The sequence below is a fragment of the Empidonax traillii genome, unplaced genomic scaffold, assembly GCF_003031625.1.
Source record: "Empidonax traillii isolate 1590-97213 ecotype Southwest subspecies unplaced genomic scaffold, ASM303162v1 scaffold27:size3997909, whole genome shotgun sequence".
Classification (NCBI taxonomy): domain Eukaryota; kingdom Metazoa; phylum Chordata; class Aves; order Passeriformes; family Tyrannidae; genus Empidonax; species Empidonax traillii.
The window spans coordinates 2843467-2868280 of record NW_020955220.1 but is presented as its reverse complement, the minus strand read 5'-3'; the positions used below and the strand labels follow the sequence as shown (position 1 = coordinate 2868280).

Below are 24814 nucleotides of genomic sequence, written 5' to 3'. Positions count from 1 at the left end.
GCAGTTGTTCTTCACATGACTTTGGATACCTGTGGTGTCCCAGATGGAAATCACAGATGAGAGTATATCTGCTTTGGCTTCCTGTGTTAAATGTGAATGCTTTTCTGATAAAAGTGAAGTGGGGTTGAACTCTGTGAACTGCATCTCTCACTACTCAGTAGGTGCTCTTAAAGAGTTTTCCATTATTTTGGATTTTTCTTCTTTTAATACCTTGTCCATGTCTTTGGATGTTGAAAGAAATGATTAAAAAAGACTTCATTTTAGCAGTTCAGTTTAATTAAGAAACTCTTACAATGTGTTTCAGTTTTGTTGAGTCTTTGGTGTTGTTTTGGCTGTCAATTAGAACCAGGGAGGTGCGCTGATGATTCTCTACTATTTCAGCAACACTGTCAAAGCGCTGGATAAAGAAAACAAAAAATAATTAGTGCTGGCTTCCTTTAATGCTTTTTTATTTTTGCTTCTCACGTCACTGAAGATGGTTGATCTTTGACTATTACCAAGTGAGATGCTCTGGCTTTTAGTAAGAGCACTGATCCTGCTTTAATTCTGACTCTAGTCATTAAATTTGGACCATAGAAGATATGGCCAATAGCTGTCTCATCCTTTCTGTTTTCCTGTCAGAACAGTTACCTGTGTGGTATAACAGCCAACCAGTGATTTTTTTTTCTAGAACTAGAGTTTTACATTTTTTTAATGTGAAAACAGTATTAAAAGTAATGTCAGCCTCATTTTTGATCAAGTGTTTGGGGTTTCTTTGAGTATGGCTGTTCTTCTTTTACAATTTTCCAAGAAACTTTTGGCTAGACCCTTAGATACAAGGTAAATGGAAGACTGTAAACAGTCAGAAAATTTATCTAGTAGCTGTAGTTCTGATCTTATTAACTTTTTTCAAAACTGTTCTACAAGAATGTTTTAAACTTGATCTGTGGTTTTAATTACAGTATGCAGGAACTGACATTACACTGGTTTCTCTAGCTTGACAGATCAGTCATGATAAAGTCATATACTTTTATCTTGTTACATAAAGAATCTTAGTGCATTATATCTTAATCTTTTCTTATTAAAGGTATATAACTGAAAACTTGGGAAAAACACCCCCTCATCATCTCACCTCTTCACCGCTTTTTTCTCTGCCCAGTGCATATTGTCTTGTTGATTCAATAAATCGTATAGGAATGTTGTATACTCTTCTGTTGTAAAACACAACCAGTGTGTATGGTTGCTGTGAGTCCTGTCCAGAACTTTTTCTTATTAGAAAAGATCCATCCTGAAGAAAGAAAAGTAAATACTTGGCTTATTTTTTCAAATAACTTAGTTTGGTTTTAACTTAGTATTTTAATTTATATTGGCACTAAACTCTTTTCTCCTATCAGAAAGACTGTACAGCAGCAGATGAGAAGTAGCATGTATGCCTGCTGTCTAACAGTAGCATACAAAGGTGTCTTTTAAGAATCACCTTTGCTGCTGCCTGTTCTCTCTTTAAACTAGACAGAAAAAGAAAAAATACACAGTGGCAGCCATCTGTTGGGGTTTGCAGGTTATTAGGAAATGAAGTGGCAGTAAGTAGGCAAGAAAGCAGTGAGAGGTGGAAATACTGTTTCTCCAGAGCTGTAAAAAGCACTCTCAAAGTCAAGCACCTGCACTGACACTGTAGCCCTGTGCTCACTAATGAGCAGTAGCCTACATCTGGTGATAAACCCTGTGCTCTGCCACTTCATCCTGCTTTGTGGAGAGGCAAGTATGGGAATGTATCTGATGCTGAGGATGAAACTCTCCATTCTACTATTGCCTCCTGGGACAGTGGCTTTTGTACATAGAATAGTTGAGAGAACTCATATTCTCTGAGTACGTAAATGCATAGTGTTGGTATTTCAAAATGCGTGGCAACCTCAGCTTGTCCAAACAGAAGCTGTTTTCACACGAGCCGTTGGACAGTGGTGGAGGTCACTTAAAAGTCACGGGGCTTTGCATTTCTTTTAAGGGGTGCTCGTGAGCTATCAGGTCTTCCTCAGCTCTCCAGTCTGTAACAGCTTTCTCCATGGGGCTCCTGTTACTGAGTTACACTAATGCAACTTTGCCTTGTGATGAAACCACAGTTAGTTTCACCACAATAATTTCAGGTTTGATATTTGACAGTACTTGCATGGCACAGTACTCTGACTTATTCAGAATACAAGTGATGTTCTTAGAATATTTTTGATTGTCTTCTGATTTTTTTTAATTGGAATTTTTTTTTTCCATAAACCAGACATTTTTTATAGGTGACCTACCCTGTTTGATCGGTACAATGCATCTTCTGCCATTTTCCTATCACAGGTAGCAGCATACCATGCTTTACTGTGAACACCAGCATCCTAGAAGAGAGAAACAATGTTTTACCTGTAAAATAATAATGATAATGAATATGCCCTGTAGGGGAGTTACCACTAAATAATGACGGCTGGGAAGAACTAAAATTCAGAAAACAGAGTTGAGAAAAGTCTTTGCCATGAGCTCACTGTTTTAGTTGGACAGAGATAGGACAAAGAAAATCTGGAGTGTCAAAGCAGGGGTAGCAGATGTGTGATAGAAGGCTGATAAATGACTAAAGAGGGATACCCTGAGAAAAGCAGTCAGGTTCAGCTGGAGAATAGTTTGGTATTTTTAAAGAAGGAAGCTATTCTAGTCAAATTTGAAGAGGGTATCCAAGAAGTGTAGAGGAATAAATACACGGTTAACAATTTAAATGCTGCTCAGCTGTGGGCTAGCTAAGGAGGTGTTCAGATTTGGTAGGCATCTTTGGAAATTATGTTTCCTGAACACTTAATGCTATTTGTGAACACAATTATAATTGTCTCCACCTGGGTATCATGAAGGTTGGATAAGTGCATATTTTGCTTTTTTTGTTGTTATTAAGTAAGGACAAATGAATGGAGTCCTTACAAAACTTAGCAATAATTAATGTCTTTCCTCTAATAGTAATTCAGCCCACAGTGCTTTCACCCAAGACATGGATTCAGTTCTGGTTCTCTGTTGGATTGAGTCTGAATGTATCCTTACACTTGAAGCAGTGCTCTTATCTAAAAGGCATAAAACTATGTTTACCTGTGACCAAACAGAAGAGTGGCTTATATTTTTATAACATTTCTTGGGTCCCTCATTTCTGTATGTTATCCTCTGTAAACATCTCACCAACATTATCCACCTTCTCTCCATTCTGTTAAATGTTTGGCAGTGTGCTGCACAGCAAGTGAACTTAAACCTATTCTTCCAGTGGGAAACATGGGACAGAGGACAAACAAGGATGGGATAACAGGTGCAGACCTAAAGGTACATGGTAGAAAGACTGACACCCTAAAATTTTGTGGATTCTATTTTAGAAGATAGAATCTCTCATAGCACAGGAAGTATAAAGATAAAAAGATGTGAGGAGGTGATGGCAGTTGGGAGTGGTATATATATGGGAGAGTATAATTTGAGTGAGAGAAGTAATGGTAGAAAACTGGGTAGTAAAATGCTGCAGGAATGAGCATATATGTGGGGAACAGGAGTGGAGTTTAGGGGAAAGGTATGGAGGATTTTGGAGAATTTTGAAAAGGAAGGACAGGATGAGGGATTAGAAGCAACATGAGGCCTATGCATTATCAGACTTCAATAGCTAGGTAGGTTATCAAACCAGCAGTCATGAAAAGTGAGCTCTTGCTGAGGAGGTTGATGTAAAATCTAAGTGAGTGGAAAGGCTATAGAGATAGTACTAAGAGTATTTCCTAATGAATACATCTTGGTATTAACCTTTCTGGTTATTTGTACAGTTTTGCTCCAACTTTACAGTAACAAGCTTAATGAGAAAATTATTTTCACAAAAGCTTTATCACCTCTGCACAAAACAGATGAAAGCTGAAGTTGCACATTAAGGCTGAGCTGGTCTAGCTGGATTATTGCTGCCAAAAAGAGAATGTCTTGGCTTCTCCTTTGTGCTCATTTTGTTGCTCATCTGATCCCATGGTGAGATAATTCACTTCATTAATTTTGCAGGAGAAAAAAAACATATCTGCTTTCCTTTTTGTTTTGCCTTGTTTTGTGTTTGACTGCCAGGTTGGTTTTCTGGCAGTTTAATGACTTGGCTCAGCCCACTGCAAGATCAGAAAAGAACACCAGAGAAGTCTGTGGCTGGGAGAGGAGTTGACACTAGGAGAGAGCATTGCGCTAAATTCTTAGACTGGCTCAAGCCATGACATATAACTTTATCTTCAGAGTTCTTCCATGTATTTCTTCAGTTACACTATTCATTGGAAAAAGAAAGGATGAGAAGAATTGCAAGTATGAAAGGTACTTATCCATGTAGAGAATGAGTCCAGCAGACAAATCTTTTGTTCAGCAAAACAAGGAGTCAAATGCCCCAGACTTTTCTGCTACCACTATCTGTGGCCTATAATGAAGCAGCAGACAACTGCTGTCAAAGTTTGGATGGGAACCAAACAAATAGTGAGCCTCCTGGGAATGAATGACATCTGCGAGCACCTGTATTGGGCAGGATGCTACAGCAAATTATACCACTGTACATAATTAGTGGAAAAATAACACTAATGGTTAATTTTTTTTTTTTTTTACGAAATTGATGTTTTATTAAGCTTTGGGTTTGCCCATGGCTGTTACATAAAAACTAAAAATGTAATTGCTACAAGCTGTTTATTTAGAGTCTGCTGGATTGCTTATTTGAAAGTTATTTTTATAATAAATATCCAGTATGACATACAGTTAAAATTTTTCCAGAACTTGAAATCCTTTGTGTTCTTCACTGTTGCATTATCTTTGTCATGCCAGGCTTTAAAACATTTAATGTCACTGACTGTGCATGATAGAGCCTTTGTTTTACTCTTGTTTATGACTATTAAGCTAGTAAGAATGACTTCCTGCATTTTGTAGTCTCCCTTCATGCAAAATTAGAGTAAGGGAAATAGTACTGAAATGAAACTAACTTTGCATTTGCTTAGATTATTCAAAGATTAATGTTGAAACAAAACACATAAAAGAAGAATTGGCCATAAAAGTGACAGCATTAACTGTAATGAGATCTGGTTAAAGGAACTGAAAGGAGTAGGTCTTGGGAAATGCTAAAACAAATGGGGGGGAGGCATCCTATGCTATATGTTGTAAGCATTTTTATAATGCAAGTTAACATTCAGATTTTTCTGTGCTACAGAAAATCCTCACTGCAAAAGGGGACATAAATGCCCTCCACAAAAGGAGCGTCATTTTTATTTTGAAGGGGAGTAGGGATGGAAATACTGTTTTCAAATAAAGGGTAAGAAGATTTCTGTGATATGAAATTAGCTAATGTTATACCTGATCTGCAGAAGTTGCAATAGATGAAGTGCTGCTTTGAGGGGAAGTGCCCAGAGAACGGTTTGCAGCTTCTGGCACTTCTAGAAAAGAGAAAGAACAACATGTATAAGTTTTCAGAGTACGTTTGTTATAATGTAAGAAATTGATTTGTTACAAGATCTGGAAATGCTTGACCTTTGATATCACTCAGGAAAGCTGTCTGCTGTAAATGGATGGGTCCTATATAAGTGCTGGGACACTTGCCTGCCCAGAAGAGTAGCCTTACTTATGAATAGAAAACCAGTTTGGTTAACAGTTTGGTTAATAGCCAGATCTAGACTTAGGGTACAAGAAAAAACTCCAGCACCACCCAAGTATGTAGCAATAGATAAGAAAATGCAGGAACACAGTGCAAATAGCATTCAGTCCAGTGTGAGAAGCAGTCATATAGGTGAGGGAGTTGGGAAAATGAGTGTAGCTCAGAGATAATTTTTCACTGAATTGTTTGTATGCATGTGCAAGAAGCCCAGGCTACTAAATAGAGAAGTGGAATTAGTAGGAAAGATTATGAAGCTTAATTATAATTGTAATAACAAAGCAATGTGGAAAATAGTTATTAGGGCTGAAGTACAGATGTCAGAGTTTAGGAAATCAGGAGCCAAATGTTTGAGTAGCATTGCTTAGTAATATGAGAGAGATATGGGATATAAATATAGATAATTGTTTTTGGGTAAAACAGAATCTTGGTCCAAGAGTATAAGTGTCTGCTACAGGTACTTCTGAACAGAATTTAGTGCAGATCAATGTACAAGAGAAGATGATTGTAGAAAGTTATGTGTTACGTATTTTGTTCTTATGGGAAGCTTTATTTCCTGTGTGTTTTACTTATTGGGGAAAACAAATGCTGCTAGGATTGTTAGCACTCACCTATTACTGGACATGATGCTCTGCAGACTGCATTATCAAATCTACACTAATACAATTCTGACTTAGATTTCAGTTTAGAAAGGAATAAGAGTGTTATAGATGAGCCCATATAGTGGCCAGAGTTAAAAAATTCAATTGGACTGGAGAGCTCAGAGACAGCTCTGTGAAATAGGTATAAAACTTCTTCTGCAGATGCAGCTGTCTGGAAGCTGCATTTCAAGTAGAGGGGAGACATTGTAAGGAGCAGTTCCAGCTCTCAGTGAATTAGAAAACACTCAAAGAAGGATATTCAATATTAAGAATTTTGGGGTTTTCTCTAAAGTTTTGACTGACCAGCTGCAAAAGCTACCATTGAGAAGTAGATTGTATGAATAAAGTAAGAATTGCCAGAAGTCAGCCCAAATTAAACTTGACAAAAGGACATTGAAATAAGTAATGTAAGATTTCTCAGCTGTGTGAAAAAGGAAAGAGAGATGGGGCTTTATGCAATGACAATTTTATTGATTTTAAAGGTAATCTAGGTACTAAACAAATAGTAGTTCTGATATAGAAATGGAAATTTCCACAACCAAACTGGAAGCAAAGCCTAAATAACTTAGTACAATTGAACTGATGGGCCCACATAGTCTTTATCCCAGAAATTTCAAAAACTGGCACATGAAATTCAGGGGTGGTAACAGTAATTTTAAATAATTTTCAAGTCAGGATGGTACCATATGATTAAAGGATACCAAACATAACTGCAGTATCTAAAAATGGAAAAAGTGAGCTGAGCATTTACAGGCCTTTCTGTCTGATTCCACAGAACAAGGCCCCGGGAGAGAATCTGAAGGAAATAACATTAAGATTTGGAGATAAAGATAAAACTAGCAAGACAAAATCTGAAACTTACCCAAGTAGATAAAATGTTACGCCTCTTTCATAAAATAACAGTTCTACAAAGAGGGAATATGAACACTGTACTTAATCTGGACTTCAGTGGAGCATCGGATACAGTGCCATATGGGAAATAAGGACTTTCAGTAAAGAAGATGAAAGTTAGCTCGAGGCTTGTATGGGGGACAAGGGAAAGATGACAGGTTATGCTCAAGGGACATCAGTGATTAGGAACCAGTTGTACGTGTGATAATCTTGTTGTTGGACCTGACACAGAAGATTATGTTAAAGAAAGTTTACTAATCAGAGCATCATTTAGCACCAGATGACCTCAAAAAATAGTTACACTTCAGGGAGTAGTAAGAATTTATGATTTAAGTTGAAGCACATCAGTTGTGTGACAGGAGCAGACAAACTTAAGAGCATCAGACAGTTTCATTAAGGTGAACCATTATTATACTTCCTCAGCGTAGATATAATATGCAACATACATCAGGCAAACATTTCCAGGAAATAGGTGCACTAACAGCAGCATATAACTTTAAGCTACACCAAATGCAGCTTTCTACGTGCAACTCTTACAATTTATTCACAGTGTGAAAGATACGTTGAGGCTGAACATGTGGAGAAAAGGGCTTACAGGAAGGTCAGACAAGTGTCTGCTAACGAGAGACTAGAAAAATGCTAAATCTAATTTACACTTCTGTGCAAAGAGAGTTAGTAAACATATTACCTAAATTTGTTTTTAACTGTGAACTAAAACAAAGTCCCTCCTGGAAAACATTACTTACAGAAGAGCTTTAGCATTTGCCATTATAAAAATACTTCCCCCCCCCCCCCCGCCTCCTGTAGAGAAAGAATAAATTGGAGGCAATAATAATCTGTCTGTCTTCTAGGCGACAGAAGCCTGGAACAGCCCAGAAATGTCATATTCAGGATTCTTTTGTGGCAAGGAAGATTGATGGAATCTTTATTATGATGGGAAATGGCCCAAAACTGCCTTTGGTAGAAATTTCCAGTAGTCATAAATGGAAATGAAGCACCCAATTTCCATCAATTACCCTGACATACTCCCTTAATTTTACTAGTTGAGCTGAGACCCTGGATACTTGATCTCCTCTTTGTATGCATTACAGATACATTAATTCCAAAGTAATTAATATGCATGGCATATTGAAATAATCTTAAGTCAAAGATTAATTTGAAATTACAAGTTAGTCACATTTTAATTCAAAAACTGAATTATACTTACTTGGCAGAACTGAGAACTTTTGGAGCAGAGGCCTGAAATAAATATCAAGAGATTATGGAAAGGTCTGGGGGGATCTACCCTGTTCTGATATTATGGAAATTGTGTTTTTGAAGCATGCAGTGATAGAATGTGTTCCATCTTATCCATCTGTCCATTGAGAAATTAAGGGTCTGATATAGGCATTTAAAAAAATGATATCCCACTAGTACTGAATACTAGGAATTTAAACCTGGTTTAAATCTCCATTACCTTCCTTATGAGAGATTATATCCTCCCGTGCTTTTTGGTGATGGTTATAGCATTTGGATGCATTCATTTGCTATGCTTTATTTTTTTGCTACTGTGAGGCTTCAGGAACCACAACTCTTAAAAAGCAACAGAAGGCTACAGTGAAAAACAGTGCTTCCCTTTGAACCTCTCACAGCTGTGTTCAGAACAAGCAGTAGGTGCTGGTGCACTGAAATATTCAAAACATGATGGAAAGGGATCTTACTTTTGTGCACCACTTGGAAGGGGTGGAAGTGGAAGCTCTTGGTTGGAACTTCGTCGTCGTTCTGCTGCTGTAGGTTTTTCTGTGGTTTGGTAAAACAAATGTTACAGTCAAGATTTCTTCAGAAACATACCGTCTCAGATAAGAGAGTCTCAGCAGTTGAAGTTTCTTTTACTATAAACTTTTGGGATTTTTCCTTACATAGCAGTTTGCCATCGTGCTACTTTGTTAACTAGTGGCATACCACCAAATTTGTAGGCAAATAGCTGTGCTGTGGGCGCCTGCAGGGTCGCAGTGGGAGACTTTCCTTCCGAGAGGCGAGCTGTGTGACACAGGGGGAGGACGCTGGGGCAGGCTGCCTGCAAGAGCTCGGCTGGTTGGCTGCATCTCACCCTGGTGTCAGACAGCAGCTCCTGCTGAGCTTTTGCCTGGAGGAGCAGAGATGGGATGCATTTTGTGCCTGTGCCAGGAGTCGGCTCTGTGTGAGGTGGTTCTGGCTGAGCTCTGAGTGACTCGCCTCCCTTCCCTCCTTGCCACTCACAGGGCTATATGGCACATTGCTGGTCCATTATTGTCCTGCATTACCCTGCCAGTAACCTCAATAGTTTTACTGTGACTGATTTTAGAGAACAATGATATTCAGTGCAGCTAAGGCTGGCCAGATCCAGTCTGAAACGGCTAAAACCAAACACCCCTCAAAAAACCAGAACAAGTTGAATGCGGTGTTATTTGTTTCATGTTTCTAATAAGAAAGAAATTTAATTCTGATAAATGTCAACTTTTCCATGGTAGTAGAGATAATTTACCTTCATTTGCAGTTAAGATCTCTCTGGAAGGTAAACATGGTTTCTGCAATAAAACAGAAGGACACCAAGTATTAAATGGCATGTCACCAGTACAGCAAATGTATATATTTTTATACTTTGTGTGAACTAGTTTACATTTAAACTTGACAACATCCTGGAGGAATTAGAAGGCAGAGACAGCCATTCTCTGAAGAGCCTCTTAATTGTACAACCTTGAAGCTCAGGATTTTGCAAAATAGATTTGGACAGAATCCCAGTTTGTGGATATAAATAGACAGACAAAGTAAAATCTGGAGACGTGGTTTTTTTTTTAACCTTCCATTGGTAAATTTATGGTGTAACAAATGATTCATTCTTATCTCAGGCCCAAAAATGAAGAGTCTATTCCAAATACTTGTGAATCAAAATTTCATTTTCACCCTTATTGAGCTTTGCTCACAAATGTCTGAACAGATTTCTTTTTACTGAAAGTTAAACTGTCAGTTTAGCTCAGAGTAAAAACTTAAACAACCTTCCAGTTTCAATTTTTTTTTTTTTAAATTTTGAAGCAATGATAATAAACTGCCAGTTTTGAAACATTTTTCAAATTAATTTATCTGAAAATTTTAACCAGTCCCCTTACTTTCTCTCACAAGAGATTTTGGAATATTTTTCTAATGATGAAATACTTACTGAAAAACCTCTAACAAATTTGGTACAATCCCACATATTTTTTGACCTGTCACTCTTACAGTGAACTCATGTTCCCCATAGGCAGCCCTGTATATTTCCAGGAATACTTCTGAATGGCTGGTGTTCCCATTTATTTCTCATTTTTTCAGCTCTTGCTCTGTGTTTATTGTTATATCCTAAAGTACTGAATCCAAACATCCCTTTAATGAAAATGATTTTCCACTTCAGCTTTCTCACTGTTCTTAGTTCATGTAATGGCACCAGATATTTCCTTTCTTTATAACTCTCTTCTCCCTTGTCTTTTTAGGCATTTAAGTTGTACCCAAACTTATGATAAAATTAGGTTTTACAGTACATTAAAAACTTAATAAAATTACAAAATTATGCAATTACAAGTCAACTTACTGGTGAATTTATCACATGAGAAGTTTTCTTGCTGAAAATTGGAGGAAAAAGAAAACAAAAGAGTATGGTTACTTGGCAGATACATGAATTCATTTAGCAATTAAGAATCAGTTTCATTGATTCTCAAGGTGGTTGTATCTAAGATGGGATGCACTGGATAGCTATAGGAGTTAGAAACAAAAAGAATAACAAAAGAATTGGGGTATCAGATGTAATGGGGGTATTTGGGAAAGGTACTTATGCAGGGAAGCTACACTCTGTCCAATACTTAAGATGACAACTTGGGTGGGGCAGAAGAACTTTAATGAAAAACACAGCTAGGCTTGCATATGCTAGTGCTGCAGTATGAGATTAAATTAAGCAAGCCAGCACCTGCCATAAGTGGCAGGCAGTGAAGGGCTACTCCACACAAACAGTATTCCTCTGGAAATAGCAAAATATTAGCTCACCTTTCCCTAGTTAGGATATCTGTCTCAAACAGCAAAATTATTCCTGAATTCCAATTGCCATAGGCAAGGATGGGAGTTAGCTCCTAATATACGTATTAAATCACTCCCCATCAAAGTAGTTTTATTATTTTTACTCACAGGCCCCTTGGTAACGGAGATGGAGCTGCTCCAGTGGGAAATCTGGATTCTTGTGTGTTATTGAATCTCTGACCTAGAGATGCAAGCAACATGTTAAGTATGTAATGTTAGCTGTATCTGAACAGTGGATTCTCCTCACTCCCATTTTAGTGTTAATGTAATAGAAGTAAAAAATATCCATTGGTTTTTGTCTTAACATATTTTCACTCTGATTATATTAGAAAACAGTTCAGTAACACTTCTTGCTTGTTGCTCACCATTACAGATAATATTTACACTGACACACTACACTGCATTCTGTGTTAAGGTCACCTGCGGCATATCAGTCCCTCTCATACTGCCGTGTTTTCAACATGGAATACTTACTTTCATCATTACTGTTTGCTTCATGGTCCTGTAATGGAAAAATAGGTTAGATTTGATCTGAAGGAACTAAAAAAGGAATTACTGTGTTCAGTTTTGGGTCCTTCACTACAAGAAGGACACTGAGGTGCTGGAACATGTCCAGAGAAGGGCAACAAAACTGGTGGAGGATCTGGAACACAAGTCTTACAAAGAGTGGCTGAGGGAGCTGGGGTTGTTTAGTTTGGAGAAAAGGAGGCTTGGGGGAACCTTATCACTGTCTACAACTACCTGAAAGAAGCTTGTAGCCAGGTGGGAATTGGTCTGCTCTCCCAGGTAACAGATGACAGGACAAGGGGAAATGACCTCAAGTTGCACCAGGGGAGGTTTAGATCAGATACTAGAAAAAAATTTCTTCACTGAAAGGGTGGTCAGGCATTGGAACAGGCTGCCCAGGGAAATGGTGGAGTTACCATCCCTGGAAGTGTTCAAAAGGTGCGTGGATGTGGCATTTGGGATATTGTTTAGTGGTGAACACAGTGGGGCTGGGTTAATAGCTGGACTCAATCTTTGAGGTCTTTTCCAACCTTAATAATTCTTTAATGAGAAGTGCATAAATAATCAATATGGCTTTGGTATCTGTAGCAATTGTTAAAGAAATATTTGTACAGAATGCATATAGGATCCATAATATTTTTAGTCAGCTTTTAGGATGTAATTTGAAAATTTTTAAGCAAACATCAAAACTCAAACATTCTAATAATCCTGAGATTGCTTGTAGTATTGAGAAAATTAGGCCTGAATTTTGCAGTGAGACCTTTTGGTTCATATTTAATTTCTGAGCTGGAAGACAGAAATTTTGCAGCAGATTTGAATATCCTAAAAACACATCTTCCACTGAATGAAGGAAATTGAGTAAACTGTTTTTACACTAGGCTAGAATTGAAGCGATCCACCTCATTCCCTGGCTTCTTCTGGAGATGCTTACTTTTGGCCCTCATTTCTTATTTTTTAGGGAATCAGACTCCCATATGGTAAGTACCTTTCAAAGAGGCACCATTTATTAATTTGTCCATCTTCATCTTCCCGGTTAATGGCTTTTCACTAATGTTGGTCAAATGCATCCGTTCTCTGTTTGGAGAGGTGTAATCCATCATCCAACAGTTGGGGAAGTGAAACGTGGAGAAATTATTTTCAGTCAGCCAAGGCCTTTGAGAGGAACAAGGGTTACAATTCTGTGCACATGATCAGTGCTGGTTGGTGTTGACAGTGGATTGAATGGGAGCAGTTAACAGATGTTTCAGTTACTGTTTGCTTTGTCAGTGTGCATAGTCAGGGATGGGAAAGCACAACACAGCATTTGACAAACATCATGCTCATTACCATGTTTTTGTTTAAATCTGTAAGGGTTGACCACTTACACAAGCAAAGACCCCAAAATTTGGACTACACTGAGTAACTCTTTCCTAGGCTGACTCTTGTGACAAATTTGCTAACTGCAGTGACCCAGGAGCTGAATACATCCATGGTACAGATGAGTGTTTGTTTGGGAGCTTCAGCCTTGGAGCTGTAACTAACTCAGTATGTGGCTCCAGCAAAAGGATAGTCTCCTTTTGCTCTCTGCAAAGCTGGGGTGATATCCATCTCACAGCTAAGCTCTGACAATACATTAATGGAGAGGTTTCAGCTGTAATATGGCACTCCAGTCTGTTCTGAAGCACGAGTAGTATTCTTAGCGCTGCTCAGATAGAGAAATTTCTGTCCAACACTGTCCCTTCAGAAGCATTTTTTTTCCTTATCTTGTATTGGTAAGAAAAGCTGAGAAACTGTTTTGTAGAAGAGAAATCCTGAACTTGGCAAAACTTGGGAATTGTTCAGCATCCCATGGGATATGGATCTAAATGGGAAGAAATTTCTGGTGGGGTGGAAGGGAAACTAAATTGCTGATACTGTTGTATGTACAAAATACTTGGTGTGTATATAGGAACTGAAAATAAGACTCATATACTACCTGCACTGTTACCATAACAGCTAATCCTATTATATGACCCCAAATTCCTAATTTTGAGTGTCTAATTTCTCTATATATCTCTTGGTAGACTGATTATTTCTTAGGGGCAACTCAGAGCATTGGGCCAGGATGCAGTTTGATGCACATGGCTTTTGGCACAGACAGTGATGCAGTTACTGTCACCCTGTTTCTTGATAGCTGGCTCCTCATTCACACTCTCGTGCTGGAAGAACTGTGAGTAGAGCTATGGTGCAAAACAATTTATGTAACTAATCTGGCTGAAAAAGAATCTTTTATGCGTTTGCTTTTGCTCATTTCTGCAGTTAGACAAGTTTCCAAGTAGTTTACTTCAAAAAACAGCACAGTGGAAGGGACAGACTGAGGACAAGAGTAGAGAGAGAACAGAATTCACTGAAACACAGCCTTAGGAACCCAAAGCTTATAATTAGTTCTTCATGGACTGCATTTTCTAGTGATACTGGTTACTCAGACTACCCAGTCTGACATTTTAGAACATTTCCATTTTCAGAAAGCATTAATCATTCATCATCTGAGAGGAATGAGGCTCAAGAAAGGTACTTCAGACTGGGCAAAACTGCCCTTTGCTACTTAATGTTCCTGGTGTTCAACTGGTATTTTGTAATCCAAGAAATTATTTTTGTGGACTGAGAAATATATCCCTTAAACATTTAAACTTTTTCTTGGATCAATACAGATGTCCAGTGCTCTTTTGTGCAAAAGATTGATAGCAACAATTACAATATTAGATGAATCTGACATTGGGTCATATGTTTCTGTTACTTAATCCAGATAATAAAAAGCATCCATATATACAAAACACAACCCAAGTTTAACACATTCTTTTATAGTGGCCCATTGATTACTCACTGTTTTTGGATGAAAACGACTTCTGGGAAGAGGCAAAATATTTCTGAAAAACATACAAAATAAAACTGAGTAGGATTTATTTGTGTAATTTTTTGGCTCAGATATGCTTTTCAAGATCTAGAGAGAAGGAGGTCTCCTGTAAATGGATTTAATTCCACCTATGCAGCGCTGCAGTGGCTGTGGTGATGCTGTGCTCTTGGTGTGGAACTACTCCAGAATAGCTTCTGTCCTGGACCTCAGGTCCCCTGTGACTGTGCAGGACCTCACCAAACATCACAACACACACAGAGTTGTAGAGGCCATCTGCTCTTCCTGGGGCACATGGCCTATTTTGTAAAGCAATGTCCTAGAGATGAGGCAGGGGTTATAATGTAGCTTCCTACACTTCTGGGGACACAGGAGTGAAGTAGGCTGCATGCTCAAGAGTCCTTTTTCTCTTTTCCTCCAGAGGCTTGGAATACAAATTCTGGATTTACTGTGTCCAGTTTCTTTACAAGCAATCCTTTGCCCCTGCAAAAACACTGCATTTGCAAGGGTGCAGAGATGGCTAATAGGACTTTAAACTGGCTTGCAGAGATATTTTATCCCTGCACTGGATATCTAAAGGGATATTCGAGAAAATACTTATCCTTTTGGCAAACTGGCTTGACTACAGAAGTTCACAAGGAAACCAGGGCTTTCAGTTCTCACCTTGTACCAGTGAGTGTCCGGACAACTGTTTGTTGTCAGAAGGCTACACATTAGAGAGAAGAAAATCTTCTCTCTGCTAATATTTCCTATTGATCTAAGAATGTTGACTTACCTGCACATCTCCTGTTTCGGTGGCTCTCTGGTCATACTGTGCATGTGGGAGTGCTCTGTATTCTGAGCAGGCATAGGCAGAAGTGGCTTAGTGAACCTAGTAATAAAACATGCATTAAGGAAGGAAAATTATATTTAACGACTGTGAATACAAAGAAAACCTCTCTTTCTCCTCCCCTACCCCTCAAAATTCTACAACATACCCTTAAGAAATATTTCTTTTTAATATGTTGTGCTTGGGTTATTGAAATTAACATAGAAATGGCTGATAATCTCTGTGTAGATAATCTGAAGAGATATTTACTACATATATATCTTCCAGAAAAAGAATTATCAAACCTGTTGTAGCTAGATAAGAAAATATATTTTCTGACAAGTTTTAAATAATGCACAAACATTCACAGCAATGGGTTACCTGGTTACTGGTGGTGGTGATGGTTTTTCCTGTAAGAGAAAATGCACAGAATTTTTTTGTCACTTTTTGATTTCATGAAATACATTTGTATGACCCTATTTATGTTACCCCATCAAGACATTATTTTTGCATCGTGGTATGGATTTCTATTAGAGCCCTCTCTGGTAATCTGCACCAGGATGGGAGAGGCAAGAACTCAACATCAGTAAATCTGCTATGGCCATGTCATGTCAGTACCAGCAAGCGGGAAGAAAATTACTATGTCAGGACTGTCATTGCTCCACTGCTGCAGTTCTGCTTCTGAAAAGCATTCCTTTAGGCTGCTGCTTCCCCGACTGGATAACTATCACACAGGACTGGGAAATTTCCACCCCTTCCCATTTACTCTGTTCTGCAGACCTGCCAGCTTTTCTGAGAAGGGAGTGTCAGAAAGTTTTAAGTGCAGACAGAGATTTGTTCCTACTTTTCCCCTTGAAAGACTGATAATCTTTTTTCACAATCACATTTGTACCCTGCCTGAGGGCAATGTAAGTCATACTACAGAAAGGCCTCACCTCTTCTTCAGGAACCTCGTAGACTTCTGTAGGACCAGGAGGGGAAAAAAAAAAAAAGTGTTCTTTGGTTAGCAAAAACGTACTGCATGTTACCAGAAAAACCGATCTGTTTTGTATCAGTTGTACTTCTGACTCTGGAAAAATAACTTGGAGAATCTGCTCAGAACTTGATTCTGCCTCCAAAACTCTGGAGTAGCAAAACCTCCGGTCTCCTAGTGGAAACTTCAGGAAATGCCCCAGGAATTCTAATAAACAGTCGTTGTATTAATGAACTTTCCACCCACCCCACAACCTTTTTTTTGTTTTGTTTTGCTTTTCTTTCTTTTTCCCCCCAAAGCAAGATGAATGCTTGTGTTGTGCAAACGCAGGATAGTTTGGAAAAAACGTGTTATCACACCTGTGCTAGCATTTAGCCTTTCCTTTACTCTCCGGGAGGAAAAGATGAGGTGAATCATAAATACAAGCTGGTGCATTTGCATGGCCAGCATCCATCCTGGAGCTCTGACACTGTCACAGGTATGTTCTAATTCATAAATGTTAAGAACAAACCCCACAAGCATTCTTATCTATGTCCAGTTTCTTCAATGAAAATAGGACCCTGTTTCAAAAAATTTCACATCAGTCTTCCTCACTTTGTTGCGCTGAAGTGTTCGAGTTCCCACCAGGGGGAGATGTTTTATTTTTCAGTAATGTCTGTCAGGAGCTGGTTGTTGCTTGACACTGATGTACAGAAAGGCTGAGATTGAAAAGGGCATTTTAAAATGTCTGGAAAGTGACTCACAAAATCTAAAGTCATTAAGAAAATAATTTAGTTTATGACTTGTAGTTTGTGACTTGAAAGCTAAAAATATTACTAATGAATATGCAAAGCTTTTTACAGATCTGTGGTAAGTCTGTAAAGGTTACATTCTAAGCAATTAATGGGATAATGAGGATACAAAACAACTCTGAGTTGACACTGGAAGATTAAACAATTATATCTGCACTTACAAAAGCAAATAGGATTCCTCTTATTTGCTTCTGCTTTTGAGTTTTTTTCCAGACAAATTGCTCTTTATAGAACTTAAATGGGAACACTTATCAAAGGACATGCAAAACATCAGCCTATAAGGAACTTCTATATGGTTAAACCCTGATGTGGTCTTAGAGTATTGGGTCTTAATTCCTATAATGAAATGGGATTGCTAAGATACCAAGTCCTATAATTGTTTTTGCAGTAGAGCAAAAGACTAAAAATGAATTAATTTGGACAAGGAAGTTGCTCTGAGTTTTATTCATGCTTAAAATGGATTTACTATTCAATCTAGACAAAATCACTGTCCAAGCAACACAAAAAAACCTGAAGAACATATTTAGATTTTACTGAAGTATGTCATAAGGTTTGTGTTGTGAATATGTTACGTGTGATTTAATATTCTTCAGTCTTAGATTATTTTATTTTAACAGTGATACAAACTCCACATACCTTGCATATCAGAAGCAAGAGAAGGCTTTGGAGAAGTAGGGGGGCCTGGCTTTGTTGTCTTCATAAATCTGTTCCCAGGAGCTAAAAACATATTTTATTCATGTACATACATACCCGTGCATGTGTGTGTATATACATATATATTTATGTATGTGTACACATCTATTTATATATAAAAATACGTATATAAATATATTAAAATATATATGTTTACAAACTAACAAGGGAACATTTATACAATAAGAACGAATATTAAGTAGGTCTAAGTGGTAGCCTTTTTGTGTGACCTTGAATAAATCAACCAAGTCAGAAAGCAGCTCTTAGTTTAAAAGGAAAACATTATTCAGTGTTCATGCCTTCCTGAATATGTTTGATACTGTCAGTGATGTCAGAGAGGAGAACTATGTAGTCTTCTCTGTTTGCTTTTCACCTTTGGGCTGTAGTAATTTCACCCTCCAGCTAAATATACTTCAAATAGTGAGATTAAAAACAAAATAAAAAAATACAATCAAAACCTGTCTTTATCTGAAATATTTAAAAATATTTGTTTTTCTCCTGAGGCACTTCAGTAAACAGAGAATTTTAATGCTGTAGCTCCCTTGGATGAGAAGGGATATCACGTGCCTGGTTGTACAAGGGCTGGACTTAGAAATAACAGAGAGGCAGAAATTAAACATGGTTTCCAATAAGGTTAAAAATAATAAAGTTAAAAATAATTTTCCTTGGCCTGGTCATGAGCCAAATGCCTTTTTACAGGCTGTGTTTTCTCTAATAGCTGCATCTCCACTCTTTGAACCCTAGAAAGAGACATTACCTTGATTGATTTTTTTCCCACTGTTGTTCCTAGTAACACAGTAATTATTAGCTTAAATGACCAAAACTCACATTTTGTAGGTAGTGACATGCTGCTTTCTGTGGGTTCAATATAGTTATCGTCATCATTGTCCACTGGCACAATGTAATTATCCTATGAGAAATGCAGGACAAAAATCTACCAGTTAAACCTCCATCATATCAACAAACTGTTGGGATTGAAGCTCTGGCAGCAGTTTACAGTAGTTGTCACTTCACAGCGACTGCTATTTCAGACATTTATCATCCTATGTTGATGGGATTCCCAAAGACTGAAAGCCCTTTACCAAATAATTCCAGTTCTAGACTGGTGGATGAAAGCCCTCCCTTCCTTTTGGTCCTGGAGTAGTCTTTGAAGTTACTGTCTCCCCACTAATCAGAAGCTACTTCGTGGTTTAAAGAGTTTTCTTGGTACTCAGAGTAGGCAGATATCCCCTAGGAATCAGTACGGTACTCACAGGTCATTGTGATGTACAAAGTGATTTTCCATAAGGGCTAAGAAAGAGGCCAGGTCATGGCATTGCTCTGATCTGTCTTACTGGTCTGGGGTCATCAGACATTTAAACAGTCAAAACAAGTATATATGTAAACTTTACCTCATCATCACTACACTCCTTAGGCTTTGGTGGTACTTTTGGTTTTGCAGCAGGAGATGGCAGTGGCAGGGACGGCACACATGGTTTCTTTGGTCTGGACATGGCTGGACTGGGTGTACTTGGAAGAGGTTTGTTGATGGGAGGAAGCTGCTGGTGACTGGTGCGATTGTCTTTTAACGTGGAAAAAACCAAAAATTTTAGCCAAAATTACACATTAACCTCTGCACTGTCTTCTACTACCTGTGCAAACAAGTCTTTACTTGTGGCTGTAGCTCAGGTCTAAAGGCAGACCTGAGCATAGCTGGTCCTGATGTTGAGAATTGTGTGTAAACTGGTCCTATTTCATTGCTCAAGGTGGCAACCTAGCCCTCTGTAACAGGCTGCAGAGGTTACTTCGGCACTGACTGTCCTATTAACAGCTGTTAAACTCCTTGGGGAAACAGCTCACACACCTCATGGCCGGGTGGTGTAGTCCTTTCATTAATATGTCCTGTGCTGGTATGAACTTTGGTGAGGAATTGAGAAAGAACACATCTGACATATGAGAAAAACAACAGTTACACAGCACAAAGGGTGGGACTGGAACACGAATTATGCCAGGTTCTCTGGGGTGTCATTCTAACAACTGCCTTTACAAAGAACACATAAATGAAGTGCTGATAAACTTCTGTGAGTACATATGTGGTATTTTAGCACTTTGATAAATAAATATTCTGCAACCAGTAACAGTTTTGTATCATACAAAAGTGAAAGCAGGCATCATGTCAACGTTTCTTTTCCAAGTGTCTCAAATCTTCACCTAACTGAAGCTAACTTTCATTCACTTCAATGCAATCTCTCCATAGTTGAAAAGAATCGAAACAGAAAGAAAAAAATTGCCTCTACACTGGATGGATGTAAATACAGTCTTCATCCTGTCCTGTTTTTCAGGATATTTATCATCCTCAGTACCAGTCTTCAAGGACAATATGGAATGAATATTTGGGCTACTTTGTCCTCTGTTTTACTGCTTTTGGAATAATGTTTGGGGAAATAGAGAAGACTAAGAAGCGACCTGTCTACTGTGCCTAATCTTTAATATGAATTCCTGCATCATCATGTGTGGATTAATCTGGAGCCAAATTAGTGATCTCTTCCATAACTTTGCTTGACTTTTGTAGTTAGTGGATGTATATGAAAGTCTCTAGGACACATTATATTAAAATTCTAAACTTAACTACCATGATTAATAACTTGTTTCATGCTGTAATAATAAAAATCCCTACCCCTGAATGTTGAAGACCCGACTGTCAGAGTTAAAAGCAAACTCTTTAGGAAAGGACAGGCTAGTCTATTTGAGGCCACTTCTATTCTGGTACTGATCAATAAGCAATTATCAAGTTGACATAGTCAACTGTTCCATAACTACCTGCATATTCACCCCTAGAAATAGGGAAAGCAGAGGGAATCTTCTTTTTCTCCTTCTCACTTGGAGGTGGCTCATAGCTGTCATCAGGATTCTCTTCACTGGGCACCACGTACATCTCAGAGTCAGAGTGGTCATCTGGATTTTCATAATCACTGTCCTAGAAAGACAGAACTTCCCATTTCTCATCTTGTAACATACTTATGGCTTCACAGCAATGTACAACACAAATATCCTTGCAGGAGTCAATAACTAAATTACAACAATCTATCCTTGAAAGTACACATTACATCCCCTTTTAGTGCTTCCTCTTTAAACAAAAAGGCACTTCCACCTGCCTCCCCTTCTGCTCCTCCCAGGAACTTCCTGTTCCCTGTCTTCTTGCAATCTCCAAAGAGTCCTTTCACCTCAAGAGCTCAGCCTTCAAATTATGGATCAAAAGCTTGTTTCCCTTCACAGAACAGTTCCCTTCTAGTTCCAGCTGGGATTCTTGCTGTGTCTTGTCACTTCCTCTCCCTTTCCTATTAAAATGGTAATCAAGATCTAACTCCAGAAGGAAACTGGTCACTTAAGGCTGACAGTTGCACCATTACTTTACATGGCTGATGGCCATGACTGGCTTCATTCCAGTGCTTCCTAATAGCTTAGCAGAAGTTTTGCATTTTTAAGAAGTGGCTTTCCTCTCCTTACCCCTCCTACCCTCCCCTCCACCAAATAAAAGATCTTACTGGTTTCTGAAATTATTTTTCAGTTTGAGAAGTTCCTCAAATTGATGCCATGTGCTTACTATCCAAAAAGCTAAGCATCCATGGCTGCCATTGACAGTGCTTCTGAAAGTACTTCTAAGCTGAATGTAAAAAAATGGAGGTAGCTAAAAGTTAGTGGCTACTTGTGAATAAAGCTGATGTGACAAATAAGGTAATACTTCAGTAGTATTAAGTTCAACCACAACTAGATGATTCAAACCCAAACTTTTCTTATTATTTCTCGTGCTAACTTGTTGCTACAGTAACCTCCGACTACCCCAAAATATGTACTTACAAAATCATCTGACCACTGTTCCTCTTCATTGTCTGCATGCTCTAAACCAAACATAAGATTATTTAAGGAGATGGAATAGTGAACATAAACGTTTATCTTAGACAATCTATACTTATCATATTCACTTTAAAAAGAGTGGAAATAATTTCCTAAACAGTTCAGAGCAACACATCTGTCTTGCCTGTTTTTGACAAACTGTTTCAGGGCTGTTGGGAAAGCATTAGAAAATGCCAAACTGCAAATGGTCCAAATAGAGGAGCATGCACTTTACCCACAGTGTCCTGGTAATGCATCTCATTTTTAAGTAGGGGTGACAGTTTCTAGGTTATGAAACTATTGCTGACCTCTGGGCTCTGCAATTTGTTTCTTGGATAAAGCTCCAAGACAGCACACTTATTATAAGTGTTCATGTTAAACGTGCTACACTTATCTGATAACTTCCAAACTCTCTTCTCTTTGCTTCAGTTGTTGCCTTAACAAGATGGCTGCTAACTTGTAAAAATAGCCATGAAATAGTTTGTGGGCAGTGCTGTATGATAAGCAAGTAGAGTTCTAACTCTAAGATAACTCATGATGTCATTTTTACATTGATAGTATTAAGATTTTGAATCTGTGATGATCTATTTTTTCTTTTTCTTTCCCTACTTATTTTCACATCACAGTTTCTAGCAAGAAGGGACTGGATGCAAATTCTCCTCCATTTTTTACGGCAGCCTACATACAGACTGATTTTGAAAGAATAGCTACTCGGTATTTTTTGCTAGCCTTTCATTTCAGAGGTGTTAACTACCTTCAGAGTTGTTGTTAATGGTATCCTGTTCTCTCATTAAAAACAAATTATGAGGCAATGTATAGCTGAAATACTGTTAGGCATATAGATAACAAATTTACATAGACATGCAGTTTAAATTTACATTAATACAGCCTTACCTGAAGCATAATCCCTTTGTGGTAGACTTGGTGGTGGCTTTTTTTTAAGGCTGTAAATGATAATTATTACATTTATGATCTCATAAGTGACATTCACTAGAAGGGAGCATTAGCCAGACACATAAAAAAGCTGATAACAAAAGATACCTGCAGCTGAGGAAATATAGATTACCATCACAGATGCTTAGCAAACAGCTGTAGAAGAATGCTTTGAAAAGCTACAAAGAGATAAGGTATTAAAATGTAATCTGACATTTTAATTTTTCTTTTCACTTAGAACATATGTTGAAAGAACAGCTTCTTTGCTCACCCCTATCCTCGTAATTTCCAAGGCAGAAACAGATAACGTAGGGGGTAGAGATAAATGCATGTCTCTTGGAAGATGAAAATCTGTTTAGGTTCAAAGAGGCTTTGCTAAGACTGTGGCATAAGAAAGTGGTGTAGCACTCTCCATTTGTATTTTTAGAACTATAATTTTGCATGCACTTTATTTACTGATTAATGTTTAAATGTATACCAGACCTCTCAGTGCTGGATTCTGTTTCTACTTACTATTATTTTATGATGTAATGTCCCTTTTTGGTAAAAATTGTTATAATGGCATTTGTAATACTAAGTAAATCAAAAGAAAATTTGTAGAAAGACTGAAAGGATATTTATGGCTATACATATTCATATGTATATGCATGTGCAGGTATATATATTTAGCAAGCAGAAGTACACACGTCTGTAATACATGTGTATACACATATATATGTGGGTATTCATAAATACCCCTCCTTGCTAACTTGCAGCTGCCCAAAAAAGACACTGAATTACGGTCAGTTGAATTATTTCACTACCCTGTAACAAAAGAGAAGAATTTGGGTCTAAGGTCAAGATGGAATGCTGCATAGGTGACATCAGAGGCCAGACTGAAGCCTCTGAAGAGGAAAAACTCCAACCCTTTGCCTTTTGTAGCCAGATAAAACATTAACACAATTAATGACTTTAAAATGACTCTTTAAAGTGACTTTTGAACATTGTTTGACAGCTCCCCTGGAGCACTGATGAGACCCCACCATGAACCTGAAGCTTTGTCCACTGAACTGATGGCTTCACTCATTCTTCAGTCAGGTCCTAACAAATTCATTTGCAAAAATGAGCAAGTTATTTAAAAAATATCTATGAAGAATTTAAAATGCTTTCTCGTGATCTCTGAGCAAGAGTGATGTCTACAAATTTTGCTTTACCCCAAGAATGTCACTCAATACTTATTAAGTCCTGAGCATGCTGCTCAGGTTTCATTGTTCAGGTACCACTGTGACTCTGGGTGGAGGCATGCTGGCACTAACACATCAACTGACCAACTTTTTCTATCTGTTTTAAGAAATGCTTTGGCTACTTCTGAGTTGAATTCATGGAATTCCGTTGTCCAGATAGTCACCAAAATCACCCCATGCACATGCATGAATCAGTGAATAAAAGGTGCGGGCATTGCTAAAGCTCAAAAAAGCCCAACCACCCCCTACCCCAACAAATAAAAATCCAGGGAGATTATTTTTGCAATATTAACCTGCTTTGTTCGTTACTAACAACCCTAAGGATTGATAGCTGCCTCCTCCAAGATTTTAACTTTCTGCAGTATAATATAACAGTGTACAAACAGTAAATGATAAAGCATTCTCAACAGCTCTGCTCTTGTCTTCCTCCAGGTTAGCACAGCCATGTTAGAAAGAAAAACCCAGGGCCACTGCCAGGGCACATCTCAGGTCTTAGGGAGGGTAGACCAAGATCTATCGATTTACTTTGCAACATGTCTATCATATGTTGTTCAGAAATGGGGGAGACTTGGAAAGTAGTGGAACTGAGGCAACAGTAAGAGGCTGTCTGGGTCATGGTGTAAAGTATGTGGCTTAAGCAACATTACACATTTCTAAGCTACTAAGCAGAAGGCTTCCATACTTTGTCCCAGGCCCTGTAAATCCTGGCAGTGGCCCTGACAGAAAATGTCAATACGTTATAACGAAAGCGAATGAAGTACAGAACAGAAGTCTGTGTCTAAGCAGCCTATGGTGCTATTGTGCAGCTATAAAGTAGCATACCGATCCCAAGTATCTTTCCCAGTTTTGCAAATTAAGGCCACTTGTTCATTTTGGAACCTGAATATCAATAGAAGAAAAGAAATTATGTTTCTTTCACAGAGCTGAAACAGT

At 38.1% G+C, this 24814-nt stretch overlaps 1 protein-coding gene across 5 annotated transcripts in view; it reads right to left on the bottom strand.

Moving 5' to 3' along the window:
• Positions 1–253: 253 nt before the first annotated feature.
• BLNK (B cell linker) overlaps positions 254–24814 on the bottom strand; it is a 97166-nt gene continuing 72605 nt past the window's right edge. For 3 of the 5 annotated variants that reach the window (XM_027908944.1, XM_027908969.1, XM_027908977.1), the window contains 20 exons: positions 22620–22669; positions 21690–21730; positions 20652–20808; positions 19244–19413; positions 18681–18762; positions 17796–17876; positions 16331–16356; positions 15777–15805; positions 15363–15458; positions 14561–14603; positions 11686–11713; positions 11320–11392; positions 10733–10763; positions 9656–9698; positions 8853–8931; positions 8360–8391; positions 5326–5405; positions 2271–2354; positions 1112–1267; positions 254–397 (listed from right to left, as the gene is read on the bottom strand). In XM_027908944.1, coding sequence (XP_027764745.1) covers positions 278–397; positions 1112–1267; positions 2271–2354; positions 5326–5405; positions 8360–8391; positions 8853–8931; positions 9656–9698; positions 10733–10763; positions 11320–11392; positions 11686–11713; positions 14561–14603; positions 15363–15458; positions 15777–15805; positions 16331–16356; positions 17796–17876; positions 18681–18762; positions 19244–19413; positions 20652–20808; positions 21690–21730; positions 22620–22669 — 1501 coding nt within the window. In that variant the 3' untranslated portion in view covers positions 254–277. Of the gene's footprint in view, positions 398–1111; positions 1268–2270; positions 2355–5325; positions 5406–8359; positions 8392–8852; positions 8932–9655; positions 9699–10732; positions 10764–11319; positions 11393–11685; positions 11714–14560; positions 14604–15362; positions 15459–15776; positions 15806–16330; positions 16357–17795; positions 17877–18680; positions 18763–19243; positions 19414–20651; positions 20809–21689; positions 21731–22619; positions 22670–24703; positions 24761–24814 lie in introns of all 5 variants that reach the window. The other 2 variants (XM_027908953.1, XM_027908962.1) reach the window with 2 other exon arrangements.